The sequence below is a fragment of the Eubalaena glacialis genome, chromosome 19 (assembly GCF_028564815.1).
Source record: "Eubalaena glacialis isolate mEubGla1 chromosome 19, mEubGla1.1.hap2.+ XY, whole genome shotgun sequence".
Lineage (NCBI taxonomy): Eukaryota > Metazoa > Chordata > Mammalia > Artiodactyla > Balaenidae > Eubalaena > Eubalaena glacialis.
The window spans coordinates 10,686,114-10,711,198 of NC_083734.1; the positions used below are offsets into that span (position 1 = coordinate 10,686,114).

At 50.1% G+C, this 25,085-nt stretch overlaps 2 protein-coding genes across 5 annotated transcripts in view; one reads left to right on the forward strand and one right to left on the reverse strand.

Moving 5' to 3' along the window:
* Nucleotides 1–25,085, reverse strand: part of PELP1 (proline, glutamate and leucine rich protein 1) — a 45,609-nt gene that overhangs the window by 12,415 nt on the left and 8,109 nt on the right. The window contains exons 1-3 of one of the 2 annotated variants that reach the window (XM_061175564.1): nucleotides 10,638–10,987; nucleotides 2,819–2,883; nucleotides 2,332–2,437 (exon numbers count right to left, since the gene is read on the reverse strand). In XM_061175564.1, coding sequence (XP_061031547.1) covers nucleotides 2,332–2,437; nucleotides 2,819–2,883; nucleotides 10,638–10,886 — 420 coding nt within the window. In that variant the 5' untranslated portion in view covers nucleotides 10,887–10,987. Of the gene's footprint in view, nucleotides 1–2,331; nucleotides 2,438–2,818; nucleotides 2,884–10,637; nucleotides 10,988–25,085 lie in introns of those variants that run through there. The other variant, XM_061175563.1, reaches the window with a different exon arrangement.
* ARRB2 (arrestin beta 2) lies at nucleotides 15,979–24,417 on the forward strand. Of its 3 annotated transcripts, none has more exons than XM_061174721.1 (15): nucleotides 15,979–16,072; nucleotides 18,959–18,989; nucleotides 19,633–19,693; nucleotides 19,806–19,850; nucleotides 20,080–20,276; nucleotides 20,559–20,618; nucleotides 20,990–21,057; nucleotides 21,191–21,326; nucleotides 21,547–21,631; nucleotides 21,928–22,000; nucleotides 22,297–22,434; nucleotides 23,143–23,226; nucleotides 23,329–23,408; nucleotides 23,487–23,577; nucleotides 23,873–24,417. In XM_061174721.1, exons 1-15 carry the CDS (start codon nucleotides 16,050–16,052, stop codon nucleotides 23,964–23,966), a joined length of 1,266 nt encoding a protein of 421 aa, XP_061030704.1. In that variant the 5' UTR covers nucleotides 15,979–16,049; the 3' UTR covers nucleotides 23,967–24,417. The 3 variants fall into 3 exon arrangements, with proteins under 3 accessions (XP_061030704.1, XP_061030705.1, XP_061030706.1); XM_061174722.1 differs by having other exon boundaries at nucleotides 23,523–23,577; XM_061174723.1 differs by having other exon boundaries at nucleotides 20,122–20,276.

Genomic DNA, 25,085 nt, shown 5'->3' on the forward strand with positions numbered 1-25,085 from the left:
ATGTTCTGATACCCAGGAGTCATCCTGGACACATCCTTTCCCTGACGCTATTCCATCATCAGGACCTGTTGTCTATTTTGCCTCTAAATCTCTCTTGAAATCCCTCTTTGCCTCTAAATCTCTCACCTACTTCTCATCATGTCTACAGCTGCCGCCCTAGTCCAGGCTACCATGAACGCTCTCCTAGGTTACCTTAGTACCTTCCTCATGGTCTTTCTGCTGCCATTCTGACTCCTTTCTAATCCTGTCTCCACACAGCAGCCAGAGTGGTATTTCCAAATGAAAGTTTGATCACATCACCACTACCACCACCTCCTTCCCCCTACTCAAAACCTTCCATGAATTCCCACTGTTCTGAGAATAAAAACCAAACTCCCTAATATGCCTACAACGCCACACACAGCCTGGTCCCCATCCACCTACCTCCCCGGTTGCATCTCATTAACCTCAGCCACAGCAGCCTGCTTATAATTCTTCAAATGAGTCAAACTCCTTTCCTCTCAGGACTTTTGCAGGCTTAGAACACTTAGAAAACTCTCAGCCCAGTTCACTCCTACTCATCAGAACAGCCCTCCCTGAACCACTGACCCTGATCACCACCACCCACACCACCCCAGTCTGGGTCAGATTCTCTCGTTACATGCTCTCAGAGAACTACATTCTTTACCTCCAGAGCACCTACCGAAGTTTATCTTTTCACACTCATTGTATAATTATTCTCTTCCAGGACTTCCTTGGTTAAGACTCTGCGCTCCCAATGCAGGGGGCCCGGGTTCGAGCCCTCGTCAGGGAACTAGAGCCCACGTGCATGCCGCAACGAAGAGTTCACTATGCCACAACTAAGGAGCCCATGTGCCACAACTAAAGGAGCCCACCTGCCGCAACTAAGGAGCCCACGTGCCACAACTAAGGAGCTGGCAAGCTGCAACTAAGACCAGGCACAACCAAATAAATAAATATTTAAACAGATTTTTAAAATAAAATAAAAAGCACTTAAAAAAATAAATTAAATATTATTCTCTTCCACTAGAACACAGATCAGCAAACCATGGTCTGTTGGTGCCTGTTTTTGCACAGCCCACAAGCTAAGAATGGTTTTTACTTTTTTAAAGGGTTGGAAAACAAACCAACAAAGAAACACTACGCAACAGAAACCATGGGAATTCCCTTGTGGTCCAGTGGTTAGGACTCCGCGCTTCCAGCAGGGGGCACGAGTTTGATCCCTGGTTGGGGAACTAAGATCCCATGTGTGTGAGGCACAGCCAAAAAAAACAGAAACCATATGTGGTTCGTAAAACCTGAAACATTTTACTATCTATAGACACCTAGAAAGTTTCCCAACCCCTGCAAGAGACTCTAAACACCTGAAAGCAGGGTCCAAGTACATCTCTCCACCAGAGCTTAGCACACAACCTGCCATGTGTGCCCAGAACATGCTTGCGGAAGAACTAAGTGGGGATGTCATCAAAGGATGTAAAAGCAGAAAAAAATTTAAATGTTAAAAGAGGAAGAGAGAACTAGGGAAAAAAAAAAACCTGGGCAATTCCCTGGCAGTCCAGTGGTTAGTATCCTGCACTTTCACTGCTGAAGGCACGGGTTCAATCCCCGGTTGGGGAACTAAGATCCCACAAGCCACATGGTGTGGCCAAAAAAATAAAAATTAAAAAAAAATTTGGGGGGACTTCCCTGGTGACGTAGTGGTTAAGAATCCGCCTGCCAATGCAGGGGACACGGGTTCAAGCCCTGGTCTGGAAAGATCCCACATGCCATGGAGCGACTAGGCCCGTGCACCACAACTACTGAGCCTGAGAGCCACAACTACTGAGCCCATGTGCTGCAACTACTGATGCCCACGCCCCTGGAGCCCGTGCTCCGCAACAAGAGAAGCCACCGCAGTGAGAGGCACGCGCACCGCAACTAAGAGTAGCCCCCGCTCGCCTCAACTAGAGAAAAGCCCACGCACAGCAACGAAGACCTAATGCAGCCAAAAAAAAAAAATTTAGTAAACTAATTATTTAAAAAAATCAAACATCTGGGAAAAGGAACTTTAGAGATGTCACTCATTAGAAAAGCTAACAAGGATGTGAAACAGCGGTTACAGAGTATCAAAGGTCAGATGAATTAAAATAACCCAGTAGATAAAAATATCAAAACGTTTAAAAGGATGTTTCTACTTGAAGCTCATCCTCCCTGCTAGAAAAAAACTGCTTCTAATTATTCTGTCCTCAGAACTAAATGTCTAAGCCACAAAGATGTACCACATCCAGAATGGAGAATACGGCATGGCTCGGGGGGGGAGGGAGGGAGGCAGGGCGGCGGCTGAATCCTTACCTGCAAGACCTGCTGAATGCTCCGAAGCCAGGACACACAGTGCTGCTGGAACATCTCCGTGGGGCTCTCCCCCACCAGCAGGGACAGCAGACACAGGCCCTCAAACCTTGTAAGAAAGGTGAGTGACAAGTGGGTGGTGGCTAGACTGCAGAGAAAGCAATTCATCGCCCTTTTACGCTCACTGGCTAGAGAAACACATCACCTCCAGATCCAAGGCGGCTTCTAACTCCTGAAATACTTGGAGGACTTGGGGTGAGGTGCGGGCAGCAAGGAAAGAAGGGAACAGAAGGTGGGGCACAGGAAACCTGGAAGCTGGAATAGGTGGGGTTCAAAGCCAAGTGAACTCATGAAAAGAATCAAACACTCCACCTTCTTGGGAATGGAGAAATCTCAGGAACCCGTGGGGTGGTGACAGTGAATGGACAGATGTACAGCCCTCTTCCTAAAGAAACATCCCCCTGGAGAAAAAACAGGGTTAAAGACTTACCGAGTTTTGATAGAACCAAGACGTGCATTACTGAGACCCACCAACGCGCCAACAGCTGAAAGGTTCTGGAGGAAAGAAGACAAGGAAGTGAGTCGGGAATAGGATGCTAAAGACACAGGATTTCTCCAAGCGCTTCCCTGCCCCGGTGTTTCCGAAGCCTTTTCTGAAGTAACACCTCCTTTGAGGCCAAAAGACCATTCCTCTAGAGGCCTACAACCTTTTCCCTATTTTCAGTAGGTGACACACACAGCAGCCTGTCCTGTCCCGTGGGCTTTCCTCAAGTTACATCTCACCTGTCCCCTCCCCCACTTCCCACCCAACAAACTAGTGTTACCCAGAAGGCTAGACCGCCCGACTCATCCCAGCTACCAGACTTCAAGGACAGGCTCCTTCCCGTTTCCCTAGACAGCACCTAGCGCAGAGGGACATCCCTAAATGCTTGCTGACTGGACACTAAACTCATCTGATCCCTTCTTCCTTCACCCCAAATCCCCCTCCTCCTGTTCCTGGCTTCCTTCGAGCTGCTAATGCCAACATAAACCAAGTCAACCAGAGCTTCCTTCCTGCACATTCTGGCAGCCCTGAAAGAGGTCTCCTCCTCAGCCCTCCCACAAGTAAACTCTCCATGCTCAAATGGCCAGACTCCTCTGGTGGCCCCTGTATCTCCCTAACTGTACTCATCATTCATTCTTTCAACAAACACATCTTACGCACTGAATCAGATGAAGGAATACAGAGCTGAATAAAATAAATAAGGTCCCTGTTCTCATGAAGGGAAATGTTGATTCACTTAATAAACATTTATTTACCTACTTTATGTGAGACATTGTTTGAGGTGCTAGGGAACTTATATTCTAGTTCTAGCTAGGAGACAGAAAATAAACAAATGACCAAGTAAGAAATAGCATGTTGGAGGGTGCTAGGTGCTAAGGGGAAAAATAAACTGAGGAAGGAAAGGAGAGGCTGGAGTAGGGAAGGGAGACAGCACTTTATGTGGAGTGGACACAGGGCCCTCTCTAAGAAGCTAGTTGAGCAGAGGAAAGTGAGAGCAAGGCGTACTGATGCGCTCACACGCACTGATAGGAATATAAAATGGTGCAGCCACTTTGGAAAACAGCCCAGCAGTTCCTCAAAAGGTTAGAGTTAACCATATGACCTAGCAACACCACTCCTAAGTATATGCCCAAGAAAAATGAAAACATGTGTTCTCATAAGAAATTGTATACGAACATTCATAGCAGCATTACTCATAACAGCCAGAAACTGGAAACAACCCAGATGTCCATCAACCATGAATGAATAAACAAAACGTAGTATATCTACACAATGGAATATTACTTGGCCATAAAAATGAATGAAGTTCTGAGACATGGATGAACCTTAAAAACATTATGCTAAGGGAAAGAAGCCAGACACCCAAAGCCACATATTGTATGATTCACTTCTATGAAATCGTCAGAGCAGGCAAACCTATGGAGACAAAAAGTAGATTAGTGGTTGCCTTGGGCTAAAGAGCAGAGAGGGGTTGGGGGCAAATGGGGAGTGACTACCAATGGGTATAGGGCTTCCTTTGGGAGTGATGAAAATGTTCTAAAATTGATCATGGTGATGGTTGCACAACTCTGCAAATACTAAAAACCATGGAATTGTACACTTTAAATGGGTGAATTGTAAGTATGTGAATTACATCTCAATAAAACTGTTTAAAAAAAAAAAAGGCATACTGGTAACTTTTTGTTGTTCCAGGCAAAGCAGAGAACAAGAGCAAAGGTTGTGAGATGACAGCACACTAGGCGTATCTGAGGAACAGCAAGGAGGTGAACTGTCACTAGAGGAGACTGAGCGGGAGAGACAAGGCCCCGGGAGCAGGGTGGGGCCTTCTGGAGTCATATAGGCAACCGTTGACTTTCACTCTGAGTAAGATAAAAGCCATGGGGTAGAGGAGAATTAGGCAGAGAAGGGATATTACTTGACATAATTTATTTTTTAAAACACATCCACAACACCTGAGTCGCCTTGCAAGAAGGCAGAAGCAGACGGAACTAGGAGGCTATTTTAAGGATCCAGGAGAGAGATGAGGCAGTGTAAAGAGCGTGGTAACAGTGGGGATTCAAGCATCAAGTTGTGGTTATACTCTGAAGATAGAGCCCACAGGATTTGATAACACACTGGATATGGGCGGGAGATAAAGAAAAGAGGCAAAGCTAATTCCAAAGTTTTTTGCCTGAGCAACTAGAAAGCTGGAGCTGTCACTTACTAGGCGGCAGAATACCGCAGGAGGAGCAGGTCTGGGGGTGAGAATCAGGAGTTCAGTTTCAGGTGTTAAGTCTGGGATGTCTATTTAACGCCAAGTAGGCACTGGGTAGCTAAGTTTGGAGTTAGGAGAAATCCTGGTCAGAGTATGGATTTGGGAAGTTGTCAGTCATCAGACTGGATCAGCTCACTGTAGGAGTGAGTGTAAACAGAGGAAGAAAGCAGTACAAGGACTGGGTTCTTGGGCACTCAAACCCTGAGAGGTTAGAGAGGAGAGGAGGAACCAGTAAAGAAGGCGACGAAGGAGTGACCAGTACGGTAAGAGGAGAATCAAGAGAGTGGTAATCCAGAAGCCAAGTGAAGAAAATTTTGCAAGAAAGGAGTCATCAGCTGTAACAAATACTACAGACAAGTCAAGTAATAGGAGGACCAAAATTTGACCTTTGAACTTGATATCTTCAGTGATCATTGTTGACCTTCAAGACTTACCAAGTTACCTGGTAAAGCAGTATTTTGGTGAAGTAGTTAAGCTAAAAGCCTAAATGGGATGAGTTCTAAGGGACAACCATCAGGGTAATGATTCGTTCAGGGAAGAATCTTTAATGGACACTAAAAAAAATGGGTGAAAGGGTAACAAGACACAAAATTACGTAATCTCCCCACAGGAAAAAAATCATAACTTTATAATGAAGAAACCTGGCAGATATCACTTTAACCCATGATCAAAGTTAACATCACCAGTAATGGGACAAAGAGACATTATGTGCCTCCTGATACGATGCGACAAGAATGTCACACATCATTTCTGCAGTATTCCTGCCAAAACTGCACAACCTGAACCTAATCATCAGAAAACAGCAGACAAACCAAGCTAAGGGACATCCTATAAAATAACTATCCTGTACTCTTCAAAAATGTCAAGATCATAAGAAATTTTTCTTTTGCTATCAAGGAGACTTTTAGCACAACTGACAAAATTGGAATAAGAGCTATAGATTAAATCACTTATGGTACTGATATTGATTTTGAGTTTGATGATGGAATGCGGTTATGTAAGAGAACGTCGTTTTTAAGGAAATGCACGCTGAAGAATTTACAGGCAAAAGGGCATCATGTCTGCAACTTCCTCCTTCATGGACCCAGAAAAAATATGCCCAGAGAATGATAAAACAAATATGCATTTAAAATGTTGACATTCGGGGAATCTGGGTGAAGGGTATATTCTTTCAAATTTTCTATAAATTGTAAATCATTTCAAAGTAATATTATTTTTTTAAAAAGAAGAATGGGAGAAACTACAAGTGCAAACAACTCTTTTAAAGAGTTTTGCCATAAAGAGAAGCAGAGAAATGGGGCAGGAGCTGGAAGGGGGACTTTTTTTAAAGCGGTTTTGAGCTATATGCTGATGAAAATGACCTAACAAAGCGGGAAAAGCTGATGATGAACAAGTGGAGAAGCGATGGACTTGTGTACATGCAGAGGGGATAGATGTCATGTACAAGCAGAGGGCTGGCCTTAGTAGGGGCATGGACCAGCTCACCCCTAGTAATGGGAGGGAAGACAGAGCATACGAGCACAGACACAGGTAAGCTGGCAGATGTGGTGGCGGCAGCCTATGGGAATTCCCATCCCCCTGTTTCTATTTTCTCACTGAAATGGGAAGTGAGGTCATCAGCTAAGAGTGAGGAAGGAGAGAAGTAATCAGAGGTTGTCTAGGAAAGTGGAAATGTAACAGGATTGCTAGGCAACACTAAGAGTCCACTTGAGAAGATGATAGCCATGAATTTAAAGTGAGACCAGCCAGCCAGGATACATGTATCTCCAGCCACACTGAGCTGTACAGGTACAGGCACCAAATAAACAGAGTTGGATTTAACACAGACGGGGTGTTGCCGGGCAAGTACAATGAAGGCAGAAGGGTGAGGAAGTGATTATAATGGAATTTAAACAAGGTAAGAAGAGAAGAGAGAACATGACAGATAATAAATAAGTTAATTTATTTCAAATAGTGATGAACGCTAGGAAAGAACCAAAACAGAATAATCTGACAGAAAATGACTGAAATGGGAAGGACCACTGTATTTTAAAACAGCGTGCTCAGGAAAGGCTCCTCTGAAATGGTGGCATGGAAGCTGGGATCTAAACAAGCAGCTCACCTCCCCAGGAGTTTCCCAGCAAAGAGTGACGGAACTGATGAGCAGTGACCTCAGCTGCTGCAGAAATGAGATCAGCCTGGGTGGCTGCAGCACAGTGAAGACAGGCCAGGAGTCGTGTGAGGGGAGGTCAAGAGGCCAGCAGAGGCCGCACTATGTAAGGCCTGGTGCAATAAGTTAGTGTACGGTTTTAAGCAGGACAATGCTCTAATCTTACTAATATTTTTAAGAAGATCACTGGGTACTGGCTAGAGAATGGGACAGTACAAAGCCCTAGGGACACAAGGCGGAACAAGACACTCTGTCCTTCAAAGTATGTGCAATTATAAGGCAAATGAGATACAGGATTTGTTTTAAAATGCTCCGGGTCGGGGGTGGGGGGTGGCGGGGGGGGGGGGGTACTTCCCTGGGTCGAGTGGTTAAGAATCCGCCTTCCAATGCAGGGGACGCAGATTCGATCCCTGGTCGGGGAACTAAGATCCCACACGCCGCGGGGCAACTAAGCCCGCGTGCCACAACTACAGAGCCCATGCGCTCTGGAACCCACGTGCCACAAATAGCCCACGTGCCGCAACTACTGAGCCCACATGCCACAACTAGAGAGAAGCCTGCGTACCACAACGAAAGATCCCCTGTGCCGCAACTAAGACCCGATGCAGCCATAAATAAATAAATAAAAATAAAATGCTCCGGGGGCAGGGGAGGTTGGAGGCAGAGTTGGGAAAGTGGGAATGAAACAAGACCGGCAAAATGTTCACTCTTAAATCTGGGTGATAGAGACAGCACGGGCCGGGGTGGGGGTGGTTAAAAATACTATTTTCTCTACTTTTGCATCATCTGAAATTTTCCAGAAGTTTTTTTTTTTTTTTAACTACACACAAAAACAAAACAAATCAAAGCCCAGTTGTGTGGGTATGGCGGAAGGAGGTTGAGTGTATATGTACAATGAATAAATAATTTCCATATGGTGTAATAAAGAACAGCTAATCATAGGTGGTTTGGAAAGGTTTCCCAAAGGCAGTGACAAACATTGAGTTGAAAAGATTTGGGGGATTGCGGCTGGGGAGTGGGGGGGGGGCAGGTATGGAGAGGCAGCACAGGGAGAGATTCCAAGCACAAGTGCAAAGGCCCTGAGGCAGGAAAGTTCAGGTGCTTAAGGATTTTAAAAGGCAGCAAACAGATTAAGGATTTTACAAACAGGATCAGCTGTTGTGTGGGAAATGAATTAAAAAGAGCAAGACTGACAGCAAGGAGACCAGTTGCCATAATGCAAGCCAGAAATTGTGAACTGTGCTCAGGTAGTTCCATTTTGGAACTACTGAGTTTGCAGTACCTGTGGGAAAGCAAAGTTGGTGATTAAGCGTAGATGGATGGGCCAATCAATGGATCTCTTTTCCTGTCAAGCTCCAGGCCTATTTACTTACCTTCATTTCTCATCTCAGCTAAGCTAGAAATTCTCCGAGGAAAAGGATGATGTCTTACTTATCTACCTAGAGATGAGGAATAGTAGGTAACACATAAGAGATACTCAAAAAATCTTTGTTGAATGAAAATCTACAAGGAAGTGAAGGAAACCCACCACACAGTTCCATGTTACGAGAACTCAATACAACACAGACAAGTAGAAAAAAATTCAAGGCAAGATATATCCAAAAATATAGTACAGGCAATTTAAAGGTGTTTCCCATATCACCCTTAGATTCTTTACTCAAAATTCTCCTAGGGGAAGGGAGGGTGGGCAAGGGATGAACTGGGAGTTTGGGGTTAGTAGATATAAGCTATATCAAAACATATAGAATGGATAAACAAGGTCCTACTGTATAGCACAGGGAACTGTATTGAATATCCTGGGATAAACTATAATGGAAAAGAATATAAAAAAGAATGTATATATGTGTATAACTGAGTCGCTTTGCTGTACAGCAGAAATTAACACAACACTGTAAATCAATTATACTTCAATTTTTAAAAAATGCTTCTAGACTTTAGACACTTAAGAGAAATTAAGCAAGACATTAAGTTCATGTAGCTCGCCTTGAGGGAGGAGGGGAAGACTTGAAAGAGATGATGACGGAAATCACACATTTATAAACAGAATAGATAATATTTCAGAAATACTTAGGAACCACATGAATCACAGGAGGGGAACTGGGCTGAGATACCAGAGGCACAGTTTTGTCACCCTCAATGAGAACTAATAAATAAATGAGGTCATCTCTAATAAATTTGGGGCTAAGATTATTGAACCACCCAGCAGGTTGTGATAACCCTCTTCCTGGAAGGAAGCAAAGATCCCGGTAACAAATGCTGGACAAGGAAGAACTCATGTACACGGGTTTTGAAGGATGAACAGAATTTGGGGGAGGGTTAGGGGGAGAAGATGGAGCACGGGAGATAATATTAAAGGTGAACCTACCATAGGTTAGACAGTTATGTCTTCTTGGAATCTGGGTAAGATGATGGGGGTTAAAGCCAGGATGGGGGCAATGGGAAAGATATGGAAAGAAGTGGACAGATCTGAAAGCTACTTAGAGAATAAAATCAAAAGGACTTAACAGACTGTATACGGAAGTGTGTGAGCAAAAAGAAAGTGTTTAGAATGACATCTGGGTTTCTAGCTTGTAGGACTGAATGGAAGTTAGATTCTATTCTGTGTATAATCCAAAGGACTCTTCTAAACCAGTCTACAAAGCGCTGCATGATCTGTTCACTGCCTACTCACCTCATAGCGGCCACTCTCTTCCCCTCCATCTCTGAACCTCAAGCACAATGCTCTTCTTTTCAGTTCCTACCAGAGGACCTTGCCACATGAGCTTTTCACTGACTGAACCGCCCCTCCTATTTTCTTCCCCTACCCAACTCCTATGATTATCTTTGGGGATCTCAACTTAAACTCCAGTACCTCAAGAAAATCTCTGCAATTTTCCAGATTAGGTAAGAGGTCCCTACTATACAATTCTCATAGTGTTTTGTAACATTTTGTTCATCGCCATCGCATCTATAACTGGAGCGCCCAGGATTTAGCCCTCAGTAAGAGCTCAATAAATATTTGTTGAATACATCCATTCACTCAGTCGAAACAAGCCCCAAAACAGATACTTCCGGATGAAAAAGAAGCTAAAGATCATACATCTAGTGAATGACGGGGCCTGGGATCGAACCCATTCATGCGTGTCTACCGATAGCCCAGCAGTAGAGAAAACGAGGCCCTTCCTCTTCCGAGTTTCTTCGACTCACGGCTGATAAAGGAGAAATGCGTGAATCTCGTCCAGAGTGATACCTGGATCCGCTTTCTGCCCCCAGCTTTCCTTCCCTCCACCTCTCCACTGCAGCTGCAGTGCACCAAGACCCCGGTGCACAAAAGCTGCGCCAACCTTCCAACAGGGCCGCGGGCCTGCGGGCTACAGACTCACCTGGGCCCCGCCCACCGTCCCATGTAGCCGCAAGAGGCACATGAGCCCCGGCAAATGTGGGACCGAGCGGACTGGGGGGTGCACAGGAGAAACGGTGGACCCAGCTCGCGGCTGTAGCAACCCCGACACGCTCTCCAGCAGAAGCAGGCGGAGACGCGGGCCCGAGTTCACCGCCGAGAGACCCCCGGTCCCGCCGGGAACCCCAGCCGCGGAGCCCGCAGACGGCCCGCTAAGAACGGCTGCCGCCATCTTCACCCGGGCTCTAGAGGTGGCGTGGCGCGATGACGCAAATACCCCGCGACGGACGCCTCGAGGGGAGGGGGCGTGAGGAGGGGGCCTTGGTCCCGCGCTTTGCAGTCCGCGCGCCGGCTGGGAGGGAGCATGCGCGGCGTGGAAGGGCCGGGGCGCCCCAGCTGTGTGTATTTAGTTCCTGGGGTGTCAAGGCCTGGTCGGTGGGCTGGGTCGAGGGTGGGAGGGCGGACCAGTGGCGGTTAAAGAACACGTGGTCAGGACTACAGGCGACGGAGTCCAAAAGCTAGCCTTTAACGTAGCGTAATCGCAGGACACTTTCGATCTAGGCATCACTGATACCTAAGGAACTAGCCTCGTTGTCTGAAATCATAGATATTGTTAACTACATTTACAACGACAGAAATGATACAATACACGTGCCTTGCAAATACAAATTCAAACAATAAAGAGAGCATAAAGTAAAAAGAGAAACTCCCTCTCCCCCAAGTCCTTCCCCCAGTAATGTGTATACTTTCCTAATATTAGTCCATGCACAAACACAGAAATACAGAGTATATTTTACAAGAGCGGGGTCTGCACTTGGCTTTTGTCACTCGATATATATTGTGGGCAACTTTACGCCGTTTTTTAAGCGGCACGGTACAATGAAATGGGCGCACCACGAGTTCACAATTCTATTGCTGAGTACTTCCAGCTGCTCCAGTTTTTCACTAATCAAACACTTTTTTTTTTTAATACAAACACTTTAGTGAACACCCTAATACTTCTGTGCATTTTTTTGTACACAAAATCTTCATAATTTGAATCTAATAGAATTCAAATGCAAGGGTCATCTTTTTTCCTCTTCTATTGCACTTTATCTAATCCTTCAAGTCCTGGCATTTTGCCTCCAAAATATACTACCCAGTAGGGTTCATTTTTCTCTATTTCTCCATCTCCAGTGACACTCTGGGCCAAGTCACCATTCTCTCTCACCTGGCCTCTTATGCTAGCCTCCTGCAGTGGCCTCTTCATTGCTCTCCCTGCTCCCCTTCTGGCCCTTTGTACTCCCTTCTCCACGCAGCAACCAGAGTGGTCTTTTCAGATGGAAGTCAGTTCTTGTCACTCCCTGCTTAAAGCCCTTCAGTGGCTTCCAAATATCAAGTGAATGAAATCCCATCTTTTCACCGTGGCCTACTAGAATCCCCAGGATCCGACCCATACCCACCTGTGACCTCAACACATACCACATAAGTCACTCTCCCTCTCTTTCCCTATCCTTGAGCCAAACTAGCCTACTTTCTATCCTCTGGCAAGCCCACGCCCACCTCAGTGCCTTGGCACATGCTGCTGCTTCTGCCTGGAGAAACGTTCCTTTGACTCTGTATGACTGACGCCATCTGGCCATCCTCAGAAAGGGCTCCTTTATAAGAAGTTCCCACTCTCACCCCCATCACCCTCTATCACATTACCCTATTTAATTTTTTTTACAACTCATCGCACTATCCAAAATTTATTTTCTTACTTATTCACTGACTGTTGTGTTTTCTTTGTTTTGTTTTTTTTTGGCTGCGTTGGGTCTTCATTGCTGCGCGTGGGCTTTCTCTAATTGCGGTGAGCAGGAGCTACTCTTCGTTGCGGTGCGCGTGCTTCTCACTGCGGTGGCTTCTCTTGTTGCAGAGCACGGGCTCTGGACGCACAGCCTTCAGTAGTTTTGGCTCACGGGCTCTAGAGAGCAGGCTCAGTAGTTGTGGCGCACGGGCCTAGTTGCTCCGCGGCATGTGGGATCTTCCCGGACCAGGGCTCGAACCCATGTCCCCTGCATTGGCAGGCGGATTCTTAACCACTGCGCCTCCAGGGAAGTCCTCACTGACTGTTTCTTCTGTCTAAAATACAGACCCCATGAGAAGGGTCTTGTCATCTTCAATATTTTATCCTCATCCCCTAGAAGAGTAGTACCTGGCACATAAAAAGTGCTCAATAAATATTTGTTGAGTGAATAAATGAATGAGTTTTGGATGAAAGAAAATGCCTTTTTTAATTTTGACAAGAACTAAGCAAAATGCCCTCTAGAAAGTTTGCATCGATTAACACCCCTGCCAACCATGTAGAACAGTGTTCTATAGTTTATACATCATACCAAAACTAGGTTTATTTTTTAATTTTGTCAACTGAATAATGAAAAAGAATATCTCCTTCTTTCAATTTGTTTTCCCTGATCATTAGCGAAATGGAGCAACTTCATATGTTTAGTAGACATTTGTATTCCTTCTTTATTAATTATCTTTCCATAACTTTTACCCCTTTTTCTATTGGGTTGTTTATCTTATTAATTTGTAGGAACTCTTTGTAGATGAGGGAATGTATTCTTGACTGTTATCTGTGTTGCAAGGTTGCAAGGGGTTTTTTCCAATTTGCCTTTTTATTTTGTTATTTTTAAATTTCTTAGCCTTTTTCAAGTAAGGTGTTGTGATTAAGGGCACAGACTCTGGAGCTAGACTGCAGGGTTTAAACACCAGCTTTGCTTCTTGCAAGTTGTGTGAGTCTGCAAGTTACTTAACTGTGCCTCCCCTTCTTTATCTATGAAGTGGGGGTATTGTAGAACATTCACTCATAGGCTTGTGAGGATTAAATGAGTTGATATTTGTAAAATGCTTGGAACAATGTTTGGCACATGGTAGATACTGTACATGAAGTGTAAGCTGTTATTATTTCAAGCCCTGGGGTCTGATATCTTGCAAGGCTTTCCCTAACCTCCAAGGTTATAAAAATATTCTCATGTATTTTCTCCTAATACTTTTATAGTTTTATTCTGTGCATTTAGATCTTAAACCATTTAGAATTCATTTTGTTTAAGGTGTGAGAGATATAACTTTTTTCCCAAATGGATAGCCAATTGTCCCAACCCTATCTAGTGAATCTGCCATTATTTCTCCATGGACTTGAAATACTACCACGTGGGTGTGTATCTGAACACTCTATTCTGTTTCATTGCCACATTTAGTATGATTGCACCAATAACACTATTTTAATTATCATAACAAAAAATTATCTGGTAAGACAAATGCTTGCTTCACTCCAATTTTTCAGAATTTTCCTGACTATACGTGAAAGTTGATTCTTTTGATAATGTTTAGAATCTGGTTCCCCCCCCCCAATAAAGTCTCATTGTTATTTTGATACAGCATTCAATTTATAGGCAATATGAGAAATGATGTCTTTATAATGATGGTTTTTCCCACTATGATTATATGGTGTATCTCTTTCATTCTTTCCGGCCTTCTTTAATATTCTAAAGTTGTCTTTATATTAGTATTTTTTTTTAATACAGTAGCTTTCATGCCATGCAGACCACTACCTTTCAGCTCCAAAATCACTTTAGATATGTAGCAATATAGATCTCATTACCTTCTGGTCATGACCCTTTGACAAAAGTGATTCATGAGTTTAAAAGAAATGCATGAGCTAAAGCTCGAAAGGTGTGAAGAGTGAGCTTAGAAGGTGGTGGGAGAACTGGGGGTGGGGAAGTGGCAGCTGGTTAGTAAGGCCTGTATTTGAACCTTAAAGATGATTTCAGAAACTTGTTGTGCACATTACTTTTTGTTGCACAGAAAAGTGGAGGGAGAAGGGTGAAGTTAGTTCATTTGGGGGAGATAGGGGAGTATGGGGAAAGAGATGGAAGAAGGAGAATACGTTAGCTCCTTAAGTCCAGAAATGTCCATTATCCATCATCCTCCCCCAGTCCGCTCAATTTTGCCCTAAAAATGACTCTTCAGCCTGGCCCCCTTTCTCCCTTCCACTCTACTGTTCATCATCTCTCCTTGACTAGTTTTGACCTACAACAGCCGTGCCCCACTCCCTCCGCCCTCCACAGTGCCCAGAATTATCTTCCTAAAGGAGAAATCTCATCCTTTAGGAAGATTTTAAGCCACCCCTTGGCTTAAAAAAACCACTACTGGATCCATGTGTCCTCCTCCACGGGAGGCCCCTGTCTCACTCCTTTACCTGCTATACAATATCCTTCACATTCCTGTTCCAGCCATCCTCCTCAGCCTTATCTCTCCTGCCCTCTAACCCCACAAACACCTCAGAACAGGATGTGCCCCTTGCCTTTCTCTCTCTTTGGAAAACCCTTTCTCAACTTCTGCCCACCCTTCAGAAAGATTGTCCTCAAATGTCCCCTCCTCTGAACAGCCTGCACTGCCTCCATCCCTCCCCCAGTCAAGCGCTGGGAGTCACTTTGTCTTCTGAGTCATACCTCTATTATAGCATTCCCGGAATCATAATACCTCTTTATTTGTCTCCTCAACCATACGAGGAAGGCAGGGGCCATGTTAATTCATGTCTGGGTCCCCATTGCCTAGCATAGTGATTAGCACAAAATAAGCATGGATGGATGCAGGCGTGCATGAATGGATGTTAGCTTTGATGAACGGATGGAGAAGGGTGGTTAAGAGAAATTAGGAAAAGTAACCCTGCAAAGATCAAAGACAGACACCAGGGGGAGCTGACACACCACAGTAAAGAAGCGGGAGGGCGGGCCAAAGACGGCTACAAGCTCTGGGGTGAGCGGGTGAGCGACGCGCAATAGGCGAGTATCACGCAACTGGAACCGTTCACCCACGTGTGCCTCCCCTCATCCTCCTTCCTAGACTGTGCTTGAGCTCATCCACCGCCCCCACCACCGCCTCCGCCTCCACCGCCACTGAGAAAGCAAACAAAGGGGAGGGGACCCCTGCAGGGTCCTGGATGCAGGGAGCCAATCAGAGGGCTTCAATCCCCTGGAAGGCGGGCGCCTTCGTTTGAGGAGGCCCAATCAGTTCCTAAGCGGGTGCGGAGGGGCGGAGAGATGGGCGGGAAGAGCAGGGTGTAGGGACAGCGCGCGCCAGCGAGGGTTCCTTCGGGAAGGGTGGGGCTGGAGCGCGGAGGGGAGCGGGTGGAGCCAATCACCGCGCGTGTCTGTGAAGAGAGGGCGGGCAGCGCCGTGGCGCGCGCGATCCGGGCTGACGCATCTGGCCTCGGTTCCCCAGGATCTGAGGCGGGGGGGACAGGAGGGGAGGGGGGAGTAGAGAAAGAGCGGGGGCGCGCGTGCGCAGTGGCGCGGGGAGGAGCAGGGACCTGGCAGCGGGCTAGGAGGCTGCGAGCTAGCCGCGAACCGGGCGGGCGGCGGGCGCGCGCACCATGGGTGAGAAACCCGGGACCAGGTAAGAGAGGTGGGGCCACGCGGCGGGACGTGGGCGGCGGCTCGGGGCGGGTGCCGGGACGGTCCCCAGACAGGGACCCGGGGGAGAGAATCCGGGGGTCGGACTCCTGGGTCCCTAGGGGACAGCCATCCGGGGCCGCACGCCTAGGTCCTCGGGGATGATGAGGGGAACGCATGCCACAGCCCCTGCAGAAAGCGAGGGCTGAAGGGGATCAGGAAACCTGCATCTGGGTTCTCGCAGAGATGTGGGGGCCGGACGACTCCGGTACAGGCTGCGATGCAGGGGCGGAGGAGGGCGGAGCAGGTGGCCGGCCCCGAGGGGACGGGTATGGGCAGGCTGGATGCCAGGAGGGGATCCCCCCTAGACTCGTGCCGAGCCACTGGAAAGCCTCCTGTCCAGTAACCCACAGGCAGTCGGGCAGCCCCAACCTGTCCCAAGGGCCGGGTGGCTCCGCTTCCAAACTTCTGCCTTCCCCCGGGTTGCTAGGAGCAACAGCTTCATCTTGGTGGAGCAGAGTGCTTGGCGACCCTCCCCGATTCTGGGCCTGACCTCTCTTCCCGGGGGTGAGGGGAGGCTGTATCTGCCCTGGGCACGCCATCCACTCCCCGGATGTTTTCTGTGCAGTCGAGGCTCCTTCCTTCCACTGACACCCCGAGTTCTCTTTTTTGGTCTCTAGCAAAATCCACTTCCTGTTGTGACCCAACACCCCCAAGGGGGCAGTGGGTGAACGCCTGAGTCCCTGGGGAGCAGGAGCAAAAGAGGAAAAAGATTGGGGCTATTTGCTTCTCTCCAGAGAGGATCAGGAATGGGGGCCTGGTTCTGATCTGTCACTTGTTCTGCAAAAAAATTTTACCAGCCCTACCACTCCCCACCCGTGGAGTAGAAAAGCATAGGTTTCTGAGCACCAAGTCAACTGATATTGGAGAGATGATCAGAGGGAGGATTGGTGTCCTGGATTAGGGGTTAAACACAGAGAAAGGGGAAGTTGCTGACTTGAGGGAGGCCCCAGATTTCCGTTATGTGGTTCAGGGAGGGGGACGGATGGACCAAAGGGGGACTGCTGACTTGGCACAATTCCTCCCACCCCCATCAAATTCTGGGCCACAGGAAATGGAGAGAATAGCAGGAAGTGTGAAGGGGCATCTGCTTCTGCTGCCCCCCGCCGCCTCACTGGGTACCTCTCTGGTCACGCCAACCTCAGTATACACATTGCTCCTCCCTAGCCCACAGGAGGCTGGCTGGGTTAGGATCCAAAGGGCAGGTGCCCTGCAGCTGCTTCAGGGCAATTACCCCAGAGCCACACTCCAGTTGTCCAACGGATTGTGGCTGTCCCAACCCTCTGCCAGTACTCCTAATAGGAAGAAACACTAGGACAAAGAGGAAAACCAGAAGCAAAGGGGAGGGAGAGCTGGAGGATGCCACAGCAGTCAGCCCCCAAGTGGGGACAGGAGATAGGGTGCTTATCCTAGCTGCCACCTTACCAATGTTTGCTCTTCTTTATTAGATGGGGATACCTGGGGGCCTCCATGCCCTATGCCTTATAGTCTTTGGATAGCTTGGCCTTCTGGGAAGAAGGGGCATGTGAAGTTGTTATAGCAAAAACTAGGGTGGTGGAGTTGGAGGAGGGATGGGCCAGTTGGCAGGATTTCAATTTCTACTACTTGGGGACCCTTCACAGATATCACTGCGGAGGCAGAGTGGATTGGGAGGCGTAAGATGGTGCAACAAAGAATAGGCCCACAAGTGGCCAGGACATAGGGGTTGCCAGACACCTCCCTACCCTCCCAGCAATGGGTGGAGTCCAGGCTTAGATTGTTTCAGCAACTGGAAAGTGAATCTCCTTCACTCCAACAAACCTAATGCCAATAACAGAGGCAGGATAGTACAATAATTTAGTGATGAAGAGCCAGAAGACCTGTTTGCACCCAAATTCCACCATTTACACTCTCTGTGACCTTAGGTAAAATATCTGACCTCTCCTGTGCCTCAGTTTCCTCACCTGTAAAATAGGAACATTAGGACCTCCATCATTGGGTTGCTAAGAGTGTTAAATGAGATAACACACATGAAATACCTGCAACAGTGCTGAGCATAGACCATTCATCCAATAAATGTTAGCCAGCATCATCATCTTTGGCTCATGGCTGGTGCTGTGCTGGGGACACCCAAATTAATAAGGCCTCTGCTGCTCACAGTTTATCTAGTGAGATAGATGATACACAGCTAACTGCTCTTGCACGCTATCACACCATAGGTAAAGCATAAACAATGTGTGACAGGAATCCCAAAAAAGGGAGTGACCAGAGTCTGGGCTGGATCTGCTTTCTAAAGGAGGTGATACCTGAGCTGGGCCTTGAAAAACAAATAAGCTTTTAAGCTGCTGAGATCAGAGATGGGGACAGTTGGAGGTTAATGGAGAGTAGGGTCACACTTAGGTACTGCCCATAATAGAAACCATTTTAGAGCCATTGCTCTTTCAAGTACTCCAGCTCTTGTGGGAGGTGGAGACCAGAGATGGAAAGAGAGTTAGGCCTTACACAGACACTACTGCAACCTGCCCATTCAGGTTCCCCTGGGGGAGGTCCTCTGGGAAGAGCCTGAGTGGTTCCTCTGGCAACCAGTGGCCATTGCCATGGAAGGAGGGGAACTATGGGGGGGGGTGTTGCCATGGCAACCAGCTTTGAGGGGCTGGGAGTATTAAGGACCTCTGGTTACCTTTCCTTCTGGGAAGAAGTGGGAACAGGTAGGGCTGGGTAAGGCCCCAAAGCCTCCAGGCAGGAATCTCGGGTGAGCTCTGCTTCTCAGGCTGGGAGGGACAAGGTCCTGGCACCGGGGTCCCTGCTGAGTCTGAGGGAGGCAGTGGGGTTTCCCTTTCTGTTTTGTTAGGGTCTTCAAGAAGTCGAGTCCCAACTGCAAGGTGAGTCTCCCACAGTGCTTCTCCCCACCCTCCCTGGGCCCTCACAAGGCCCAGCCTGCCCCTAGACAATCCCCAACCCCAAGCTCCCCACTTCCTGTGACAGCTAAGAGCCGACTTCCTTCCCTCCTGAAGCCCCTTGCTGCAAAGGCCTGAGCCAGCAACAGGGCTGGGTGGGGACAGGCTCAGTTCAGTTTGGGTCCCTAAGTGAGACCAAGGGGGAGGGGCCAGAAGCTCATGCCTGGAGCCCTCTTAGGAGCCAACCCAGGGTGCCTGGGGCTGGGAACAGATAACATCCCCCCAGGCTATGGCCTGTTTATCCCAGAGGTCCTTGAGGACATGCGGTGAGGCTCTCTGCCTGCCTGCCTAGCGCCAGGTCCTCCTGGACCCACGCACACACATACACACACCCGACTGGTGTTCAGAAGTGCGAAAAGATATTAGGGAGCAGTTAAAAAGCCTCAAGATTGGCTAGTCCGGCAAAGCCCACCACTCTCCTCTTCCAACCCTACTGGGAGGAAACCAGGAGAAACTCCTTCAGATACCCCAGCCTGGGAAGACCAGGGTCAGGGCAGCCACTTCTGAGGGCCCTGAAGCCCTGCCACCCGCCTACCCAATAGTCCCTGGGACCCCTCTACATCCTCAGCTCACCGTGTACCTGGGCAAGCGGGACTTTGTAGATCACCTGGACAAAGTGGATCCTGTAGGTAAGTGTGCCCAGAAAGTGGCATCACGTGCCCCAAGAGGGGAGGAAGTTCCTGGGCCCAGGAGTGGAGGAGGGGCGCTGACAGGAACTGAGCTCATGTGTCCCCTTCCCAGATGGCGTGGTGCTAGTGGACCCTGACTACCTGAAGGACCGCAGAGGTACTGGCCCCGCGTCCAGGGGCCCCAGGGGAGGCAGGGAAAGGGGGACGTGGGGAAATGAAACGGCTGGCATTGAGAGGGGCCCTGGGGAGACGGAGGGCCGAGGCGGAAGCCAGGAGGAGGATTCAGGCAGGTGTTATTCTGCTGAGGAAGGAGCAGCTGCTGCTAGGAAGTGGGGGGACTGCGGGAGGGGGGCTCCTGACCACCCTACCTTGCCCACCTTTGCCAGTGTTTGTGACCCTCACCTGTGCCTTCCGCTATGGCCGCGAAGACCTGGATGTGCTGGGCCTGTCCTTCCGCAAGGACCTGTTCATCGCCAACTACCAGGCCTTCCCCCCAACGCCCAACCCGCCCCGGCCCCCCACCCGCCTGCAGGACCGGCTGCTGAGGAAGCTGGGCAAGCATGCCCACCCCTTTTTTTTCACAGTGAGGACGCCCCCACCCTCTGCAGAGCAAGGCGTCTGGGACTGTGTTGGGGGGGCGGTGAGGCACCTGTTACGGGCAGGTCTGGGAGAAACAGTGAGGAGGGACCCTAGCCCCCCCCCCCTTCAGGGTCACCCTGCACTCAGGAAGCCCTTGCCTCTCTGCCTCCCCCCTGGGGCCCCTTCCTTTTTCCTTTCTCTTCCCCAGGAGTCCTCCAGCCTCTTGAGATTGGGAGGAAGATTCCGGGGCTTTCTGGAAGAACTGAACTCTTTTCTTCTGCCACAGATACCCCAGAACCTGCCCTGCTCCGTCACCCTACAGCCAGGCCCAGAGGACACAGGGAAGGTACGGGAGGAACAGGGTCCAGCAGGAGCCAGGGGACACACCTGAGGAGGGGGGAGGAGACGTCAGGGTGGGACTAAGGATAGGGAGATGTCCCCGATGGCAGTGGGTGTATGGAATGGTCCCTGTTCAGTTGCGACACCCCCTGCTCTTGACTTGCACGACCCTGAGTAGAGGGGCTCACCTTGTGCAGCGAGGACCGAGCCTCTGCCGGGCCGGGCCTCGGGGAGGCAGAGGCGGAAGACCCAGGCCCTACGCTCCTCAGACCATGATGGGGCAAGAGTCCATGCCCAAGACAGGGAAGTGGGAAGGAAGGGAGTGGCCGCAGTGGCAGAGGCCTTGTGTAAGATGTGACCTTTTCTCCCCCTCCCAAGGCCTGTGGGGTAGACTTTGAGATTCGAGCCTTCTGTGCCAAATCACTAGAAGAGAAAAGCCACAAAAGGTGAGAGAAGCAACCTCCCCTCAGGTCTGACCATTCCCTCTGGGTCCCAGGAGCCCCAGGCCCCTGTGGGAGGCGGGAGCCAGTGTCTGGGCATCTGAGGACTGACCCTCTCACCCCTCATCTCTGCCCCCAGGAACTCCGTGCGTCTGGTGATCCGAAAGGTGCAGTTTGCCCCAGAGAAACCCGGCCCCCAGCCTTCGGCTGAAACTACACGCCACTTCCTCATGTCTGACCGGTCCCTCCACCTTGAGGCTTCCCTGGACAAGGAGGTGGGGTGGGGACCCAGGTGCTGCAGACCCGGTGGGGAGGGGTGAAGCCACATGTCAGGATGGTGTTTTTAAAGGAGGCCGCCTTAGCTGGGGGTGGGCTTGCGTTTAGAGGGAGGAGGCCCAGCAACGTGTGTGTGTGTATGTGTGTGTGTGTGTCAGGGGGCACACCAATAATGGAACCAGTGAAAAAAGATCCAATTAACCTGACCCCCCCCAAAAGCTGTACTACCATGGGGAGACCCTCAATGTCAATGTCCACGTCACCAACAACTCCACCAAGACTGTCAAGAAGATCAAAGTCTCTGGTAGGACATGGGGGTTGGAAAAGGGTCTTAGGGGAGGGAGTTGCTGCAAATGTGGCCTCAGGCATCAGCTCAGCCCCAGGACATAGCCCAGTGGGGAGACCCGAGGGGCTCAAAGGACTCAGGCTGTCTGTCCCAGGATGAGATGGGGGTGGGGTTTACTGCTAGGGGGAGAGCGCGGGTCATCAGAGGGGCAGGGGCGGTGATGCGCTGGGGCCGGGCCCTTGCCTGGGTCTGGAGTTGGGGGGAGGGCTGCCGGCACTCCATGCGGAGCTGCTTGGCCCTACCCCACCCCACAGTGAGACAGTACGCCGACATCTGCCTCTTCAGCACCGCCCAGTACAAGTGTCCTGTGGCTCAGATCGAACAAGAGTGAGTAGCACAACAGCTCTGGGTCCCAACCTCAGGGGAGAAGAGTCGGCCCAGGGAACGTGAGGTTGGGGGGCATTTCTTCCCGAACTGTCTCCACTTACAAGGGCATTTCCTCCAGCTGAGTGGCTCTGAGCTGCTCATTTTATTGAGCAGGTCGAGCCAAAACCTACTCCCTGTGACCTGTGCCCAAAGAGGGCAGGGGCTAGTGACGGGGGAGAAGCTGCTGGGGGGGGGGGAGCTGCACCCTCACCCCATCTGCGCCCCCAGAGTCTCGCTCTCTTGCCCCCACCCCCCAGTGACCAGGTGTCGCCCAGTTCCACGTTCTGTAAGGTGTACACCATAACCCCCCTGCTCAGCAACAACCGGGAGAAGCGCGGTCTCGCCCTGGACGGGAAGCTCAAGCACGAGGACACCAACCTGGCGTCCAGCACCATGTGAGGGGGGCTGGGGAGGGGAGTCCTGCAGCACAGGAGACAGACACTCGCTCCACGCCAGGCGTGTGCCAGGCTCTATCGGCGAACAGGACAGGCCCAAAACATCTCTTACGTTCTCAGAGACGGAGGCCAGACAGATCAGATAAATGGCAAAATATAGAGCATGTTTAGTCACAGGTGTTGAGAAAAAGCAAGGCAGAGAGAGGAGATATAAAGCCGCGGCGGTGGTGCGGGGCGGGGGGGTGCGTAATCCAGAGGTGAATTCTGAGGGAAGATGTGAAGGAAGTAGGTACTGTGGATGTGCAGGGGAAGAGCGCTCCGGGCAGAGGGTACTACGGGCGCAAAGACGCAGAGGCAGGCGGCCCCGCGTGTCTGAGGCGGCAGGAGGGGCCGCAGAGCCACTGCTGGCCTCTACGGGCCCCGTGCCTCTAGGAACAGCTCCGGCAAGTGTGGGCTGGATTTCACCCACGCTGGCGCCTCTGTACACGACCACACACAGCAGGCCTTGAGGCCAGCGTGGGAGCAGGAAGTGAGGTCAGAGGGCTAATGGAGAGCAAGACAGTGCAGGGCTGCTGGGTCACAAGGACTTGGGCTTTTACTGGAGAGAACTGAGAAGATGAGAGGAAGGACGCAGCCGGGCAGCTTACACGAGACCAGCCTAGGGTGCAGGGCAACGGGCTCTGGTCCAACTCCTCCTCCCACTTGCAGCGTTAAGGAGGGTGCCAACAAGGAGGTGCTGGGAATCCTGGTGTCCTACAGGGTCAAGGTGAAGCTGGTGGTGTCTCGAGGCGGGTGAGTGCTGGGGTCGGGGAATCCTGGGGGTGGGGCGATGGCGCAGGGCTTTCCTCTGGCTCTACACTGTCATCTCTTCACGGTGCCTCTCTCTCTCCCCAGGGATGTCTCTGTGGAGCTGCCTTTTGTTCTTATGCACCCCAAACCCCATGACCACATCACCCTCCCCAGACCCCAGTCAGGTGAGCTTGCCACCCGCCCAAGCCCTGCAAGGGAAGGCCTGAAGCAAGGCCAGTGGAGAAAAAAGCCGGTCCTTTCAGCAACCCCCCACCCCCCCTCTCTCCTCCTCCCCTCAGCTGCTCCTGAAACAGATGCCCCTGTGGACACCAACCTCATTGAATTTGATACCAAGTAAGAGACTCACCCCCTACCTTCCGAGCTTTGACTCTCTTTGGACAGAGATCCCTGTAACATTCAAACCTACCCTCTGCCCCTCATTGTTTTTCTCTTTTGGGGGAGGGATGGTTGAAGCATCCAATCGAGAGGACTTAGCCTTGTGAGCTGCCGATTACCTCCCCTTCTCTGTCCCTTCTTGCAAATACCTCCAGCCCCATGGCTGCCCCAGCACCTCTGTCTCCGGGAGGGGAGTGGGAGGTGGAGAAGGAGGGCTGGAGCCCTCGCCTCACCCCTCCTCTCCACCACCAAGCTATGCCACAGATGACGACATCGTGTTTGAGGACTTTGCCCGGCTTCGGCTGAAGGGGATGAAGGACGAGGACTACGACGACCAGTTCTGCTAGGAAGCGGGGCTGGAAGAAGGGAGTGGGTGGTGCTGGGAGACGTAGGGGCAGGACCAAGACCCCCACCATCACTGGGGGGGATCCCAGCCTCTCTTCCTTTCCCCTCCACCCAGCGGCTTCCTCAACCAACCCCTCCCCTCCCTCCCTCCCCCATCCCCCACCAGATACACACTGGACCCATCTCTTGTGGATCATGGGCATTAATTTTTTGACTACGGCTGTGCTTCCCCAGCCCCCCAGTGGGTGGCAAGCTGGGTTCGTACCTAAATTTTTTGGAGAGGGACACTGAAGAGGATAGTAGGGAAAGGGGGGGAAGAGATCCCACATTCAACCTCACACCAACACCCCCTCCTGTCACTATCTCTGCCTCCCATTCCTTCAGGATGAGACCCTTTGGCGGGCAAGGCCAGTTCTTTGCTTCTGAGCATAAAGAAGAAAATAAACCTTTTAATAGGCATGAGCGTGTGTGTTTTCTATGCAGCCTTTAAGGAGCACATAGTGTGCGTACCCATGACTTAGCTGTGAGTGAGGACGCAATCTCTTCTCTGCACCCACGTGGCACCTGGCCCACAGGCTGTCAGTAAACGTTTACTGAATGGCTGAGCTGTACCTGAGCTCCAAGGTAAACATGGAAACTTGATTTGGTCAGTCCCAACTCAAAGGTACAGTTTGGTAAAGCCACAAAGTAAACTTACTCATTTACAGAGGGAATAATAACTCACTTCCCTGCAGACTAGATGCTCTTGGGAGGTGGGCAGGGCAGGCCCTTCCCTGTTGCAGCTGACACACACGACCGCATGGTGACCTGTTGTGACCGAGTGTGTTCATTTCCACTGCTCCTATGGTTGCTCAAGCTGTCCACTCCTGGGGCTCAGTGGGACCACGGCTGCAGGCAGAAGCCACACGACACACATCTCTGTGGAGCCTGGTCCTTACACTGTAACACAGACACCGAGGCTTTGGGCAGCCAAAGGGAGTCATGCTGCTGTGGACAAGTCCCAGAAGCTACATCCTACTGCTGCTCCTCTGACGTCCATCAGGGACTCCCAGAGGCTTGGCCGAAGCCCCAGGCTGGGCTGGAGGGAGTTAGCAGTACTCCACTGACATCCCTCACCCCAC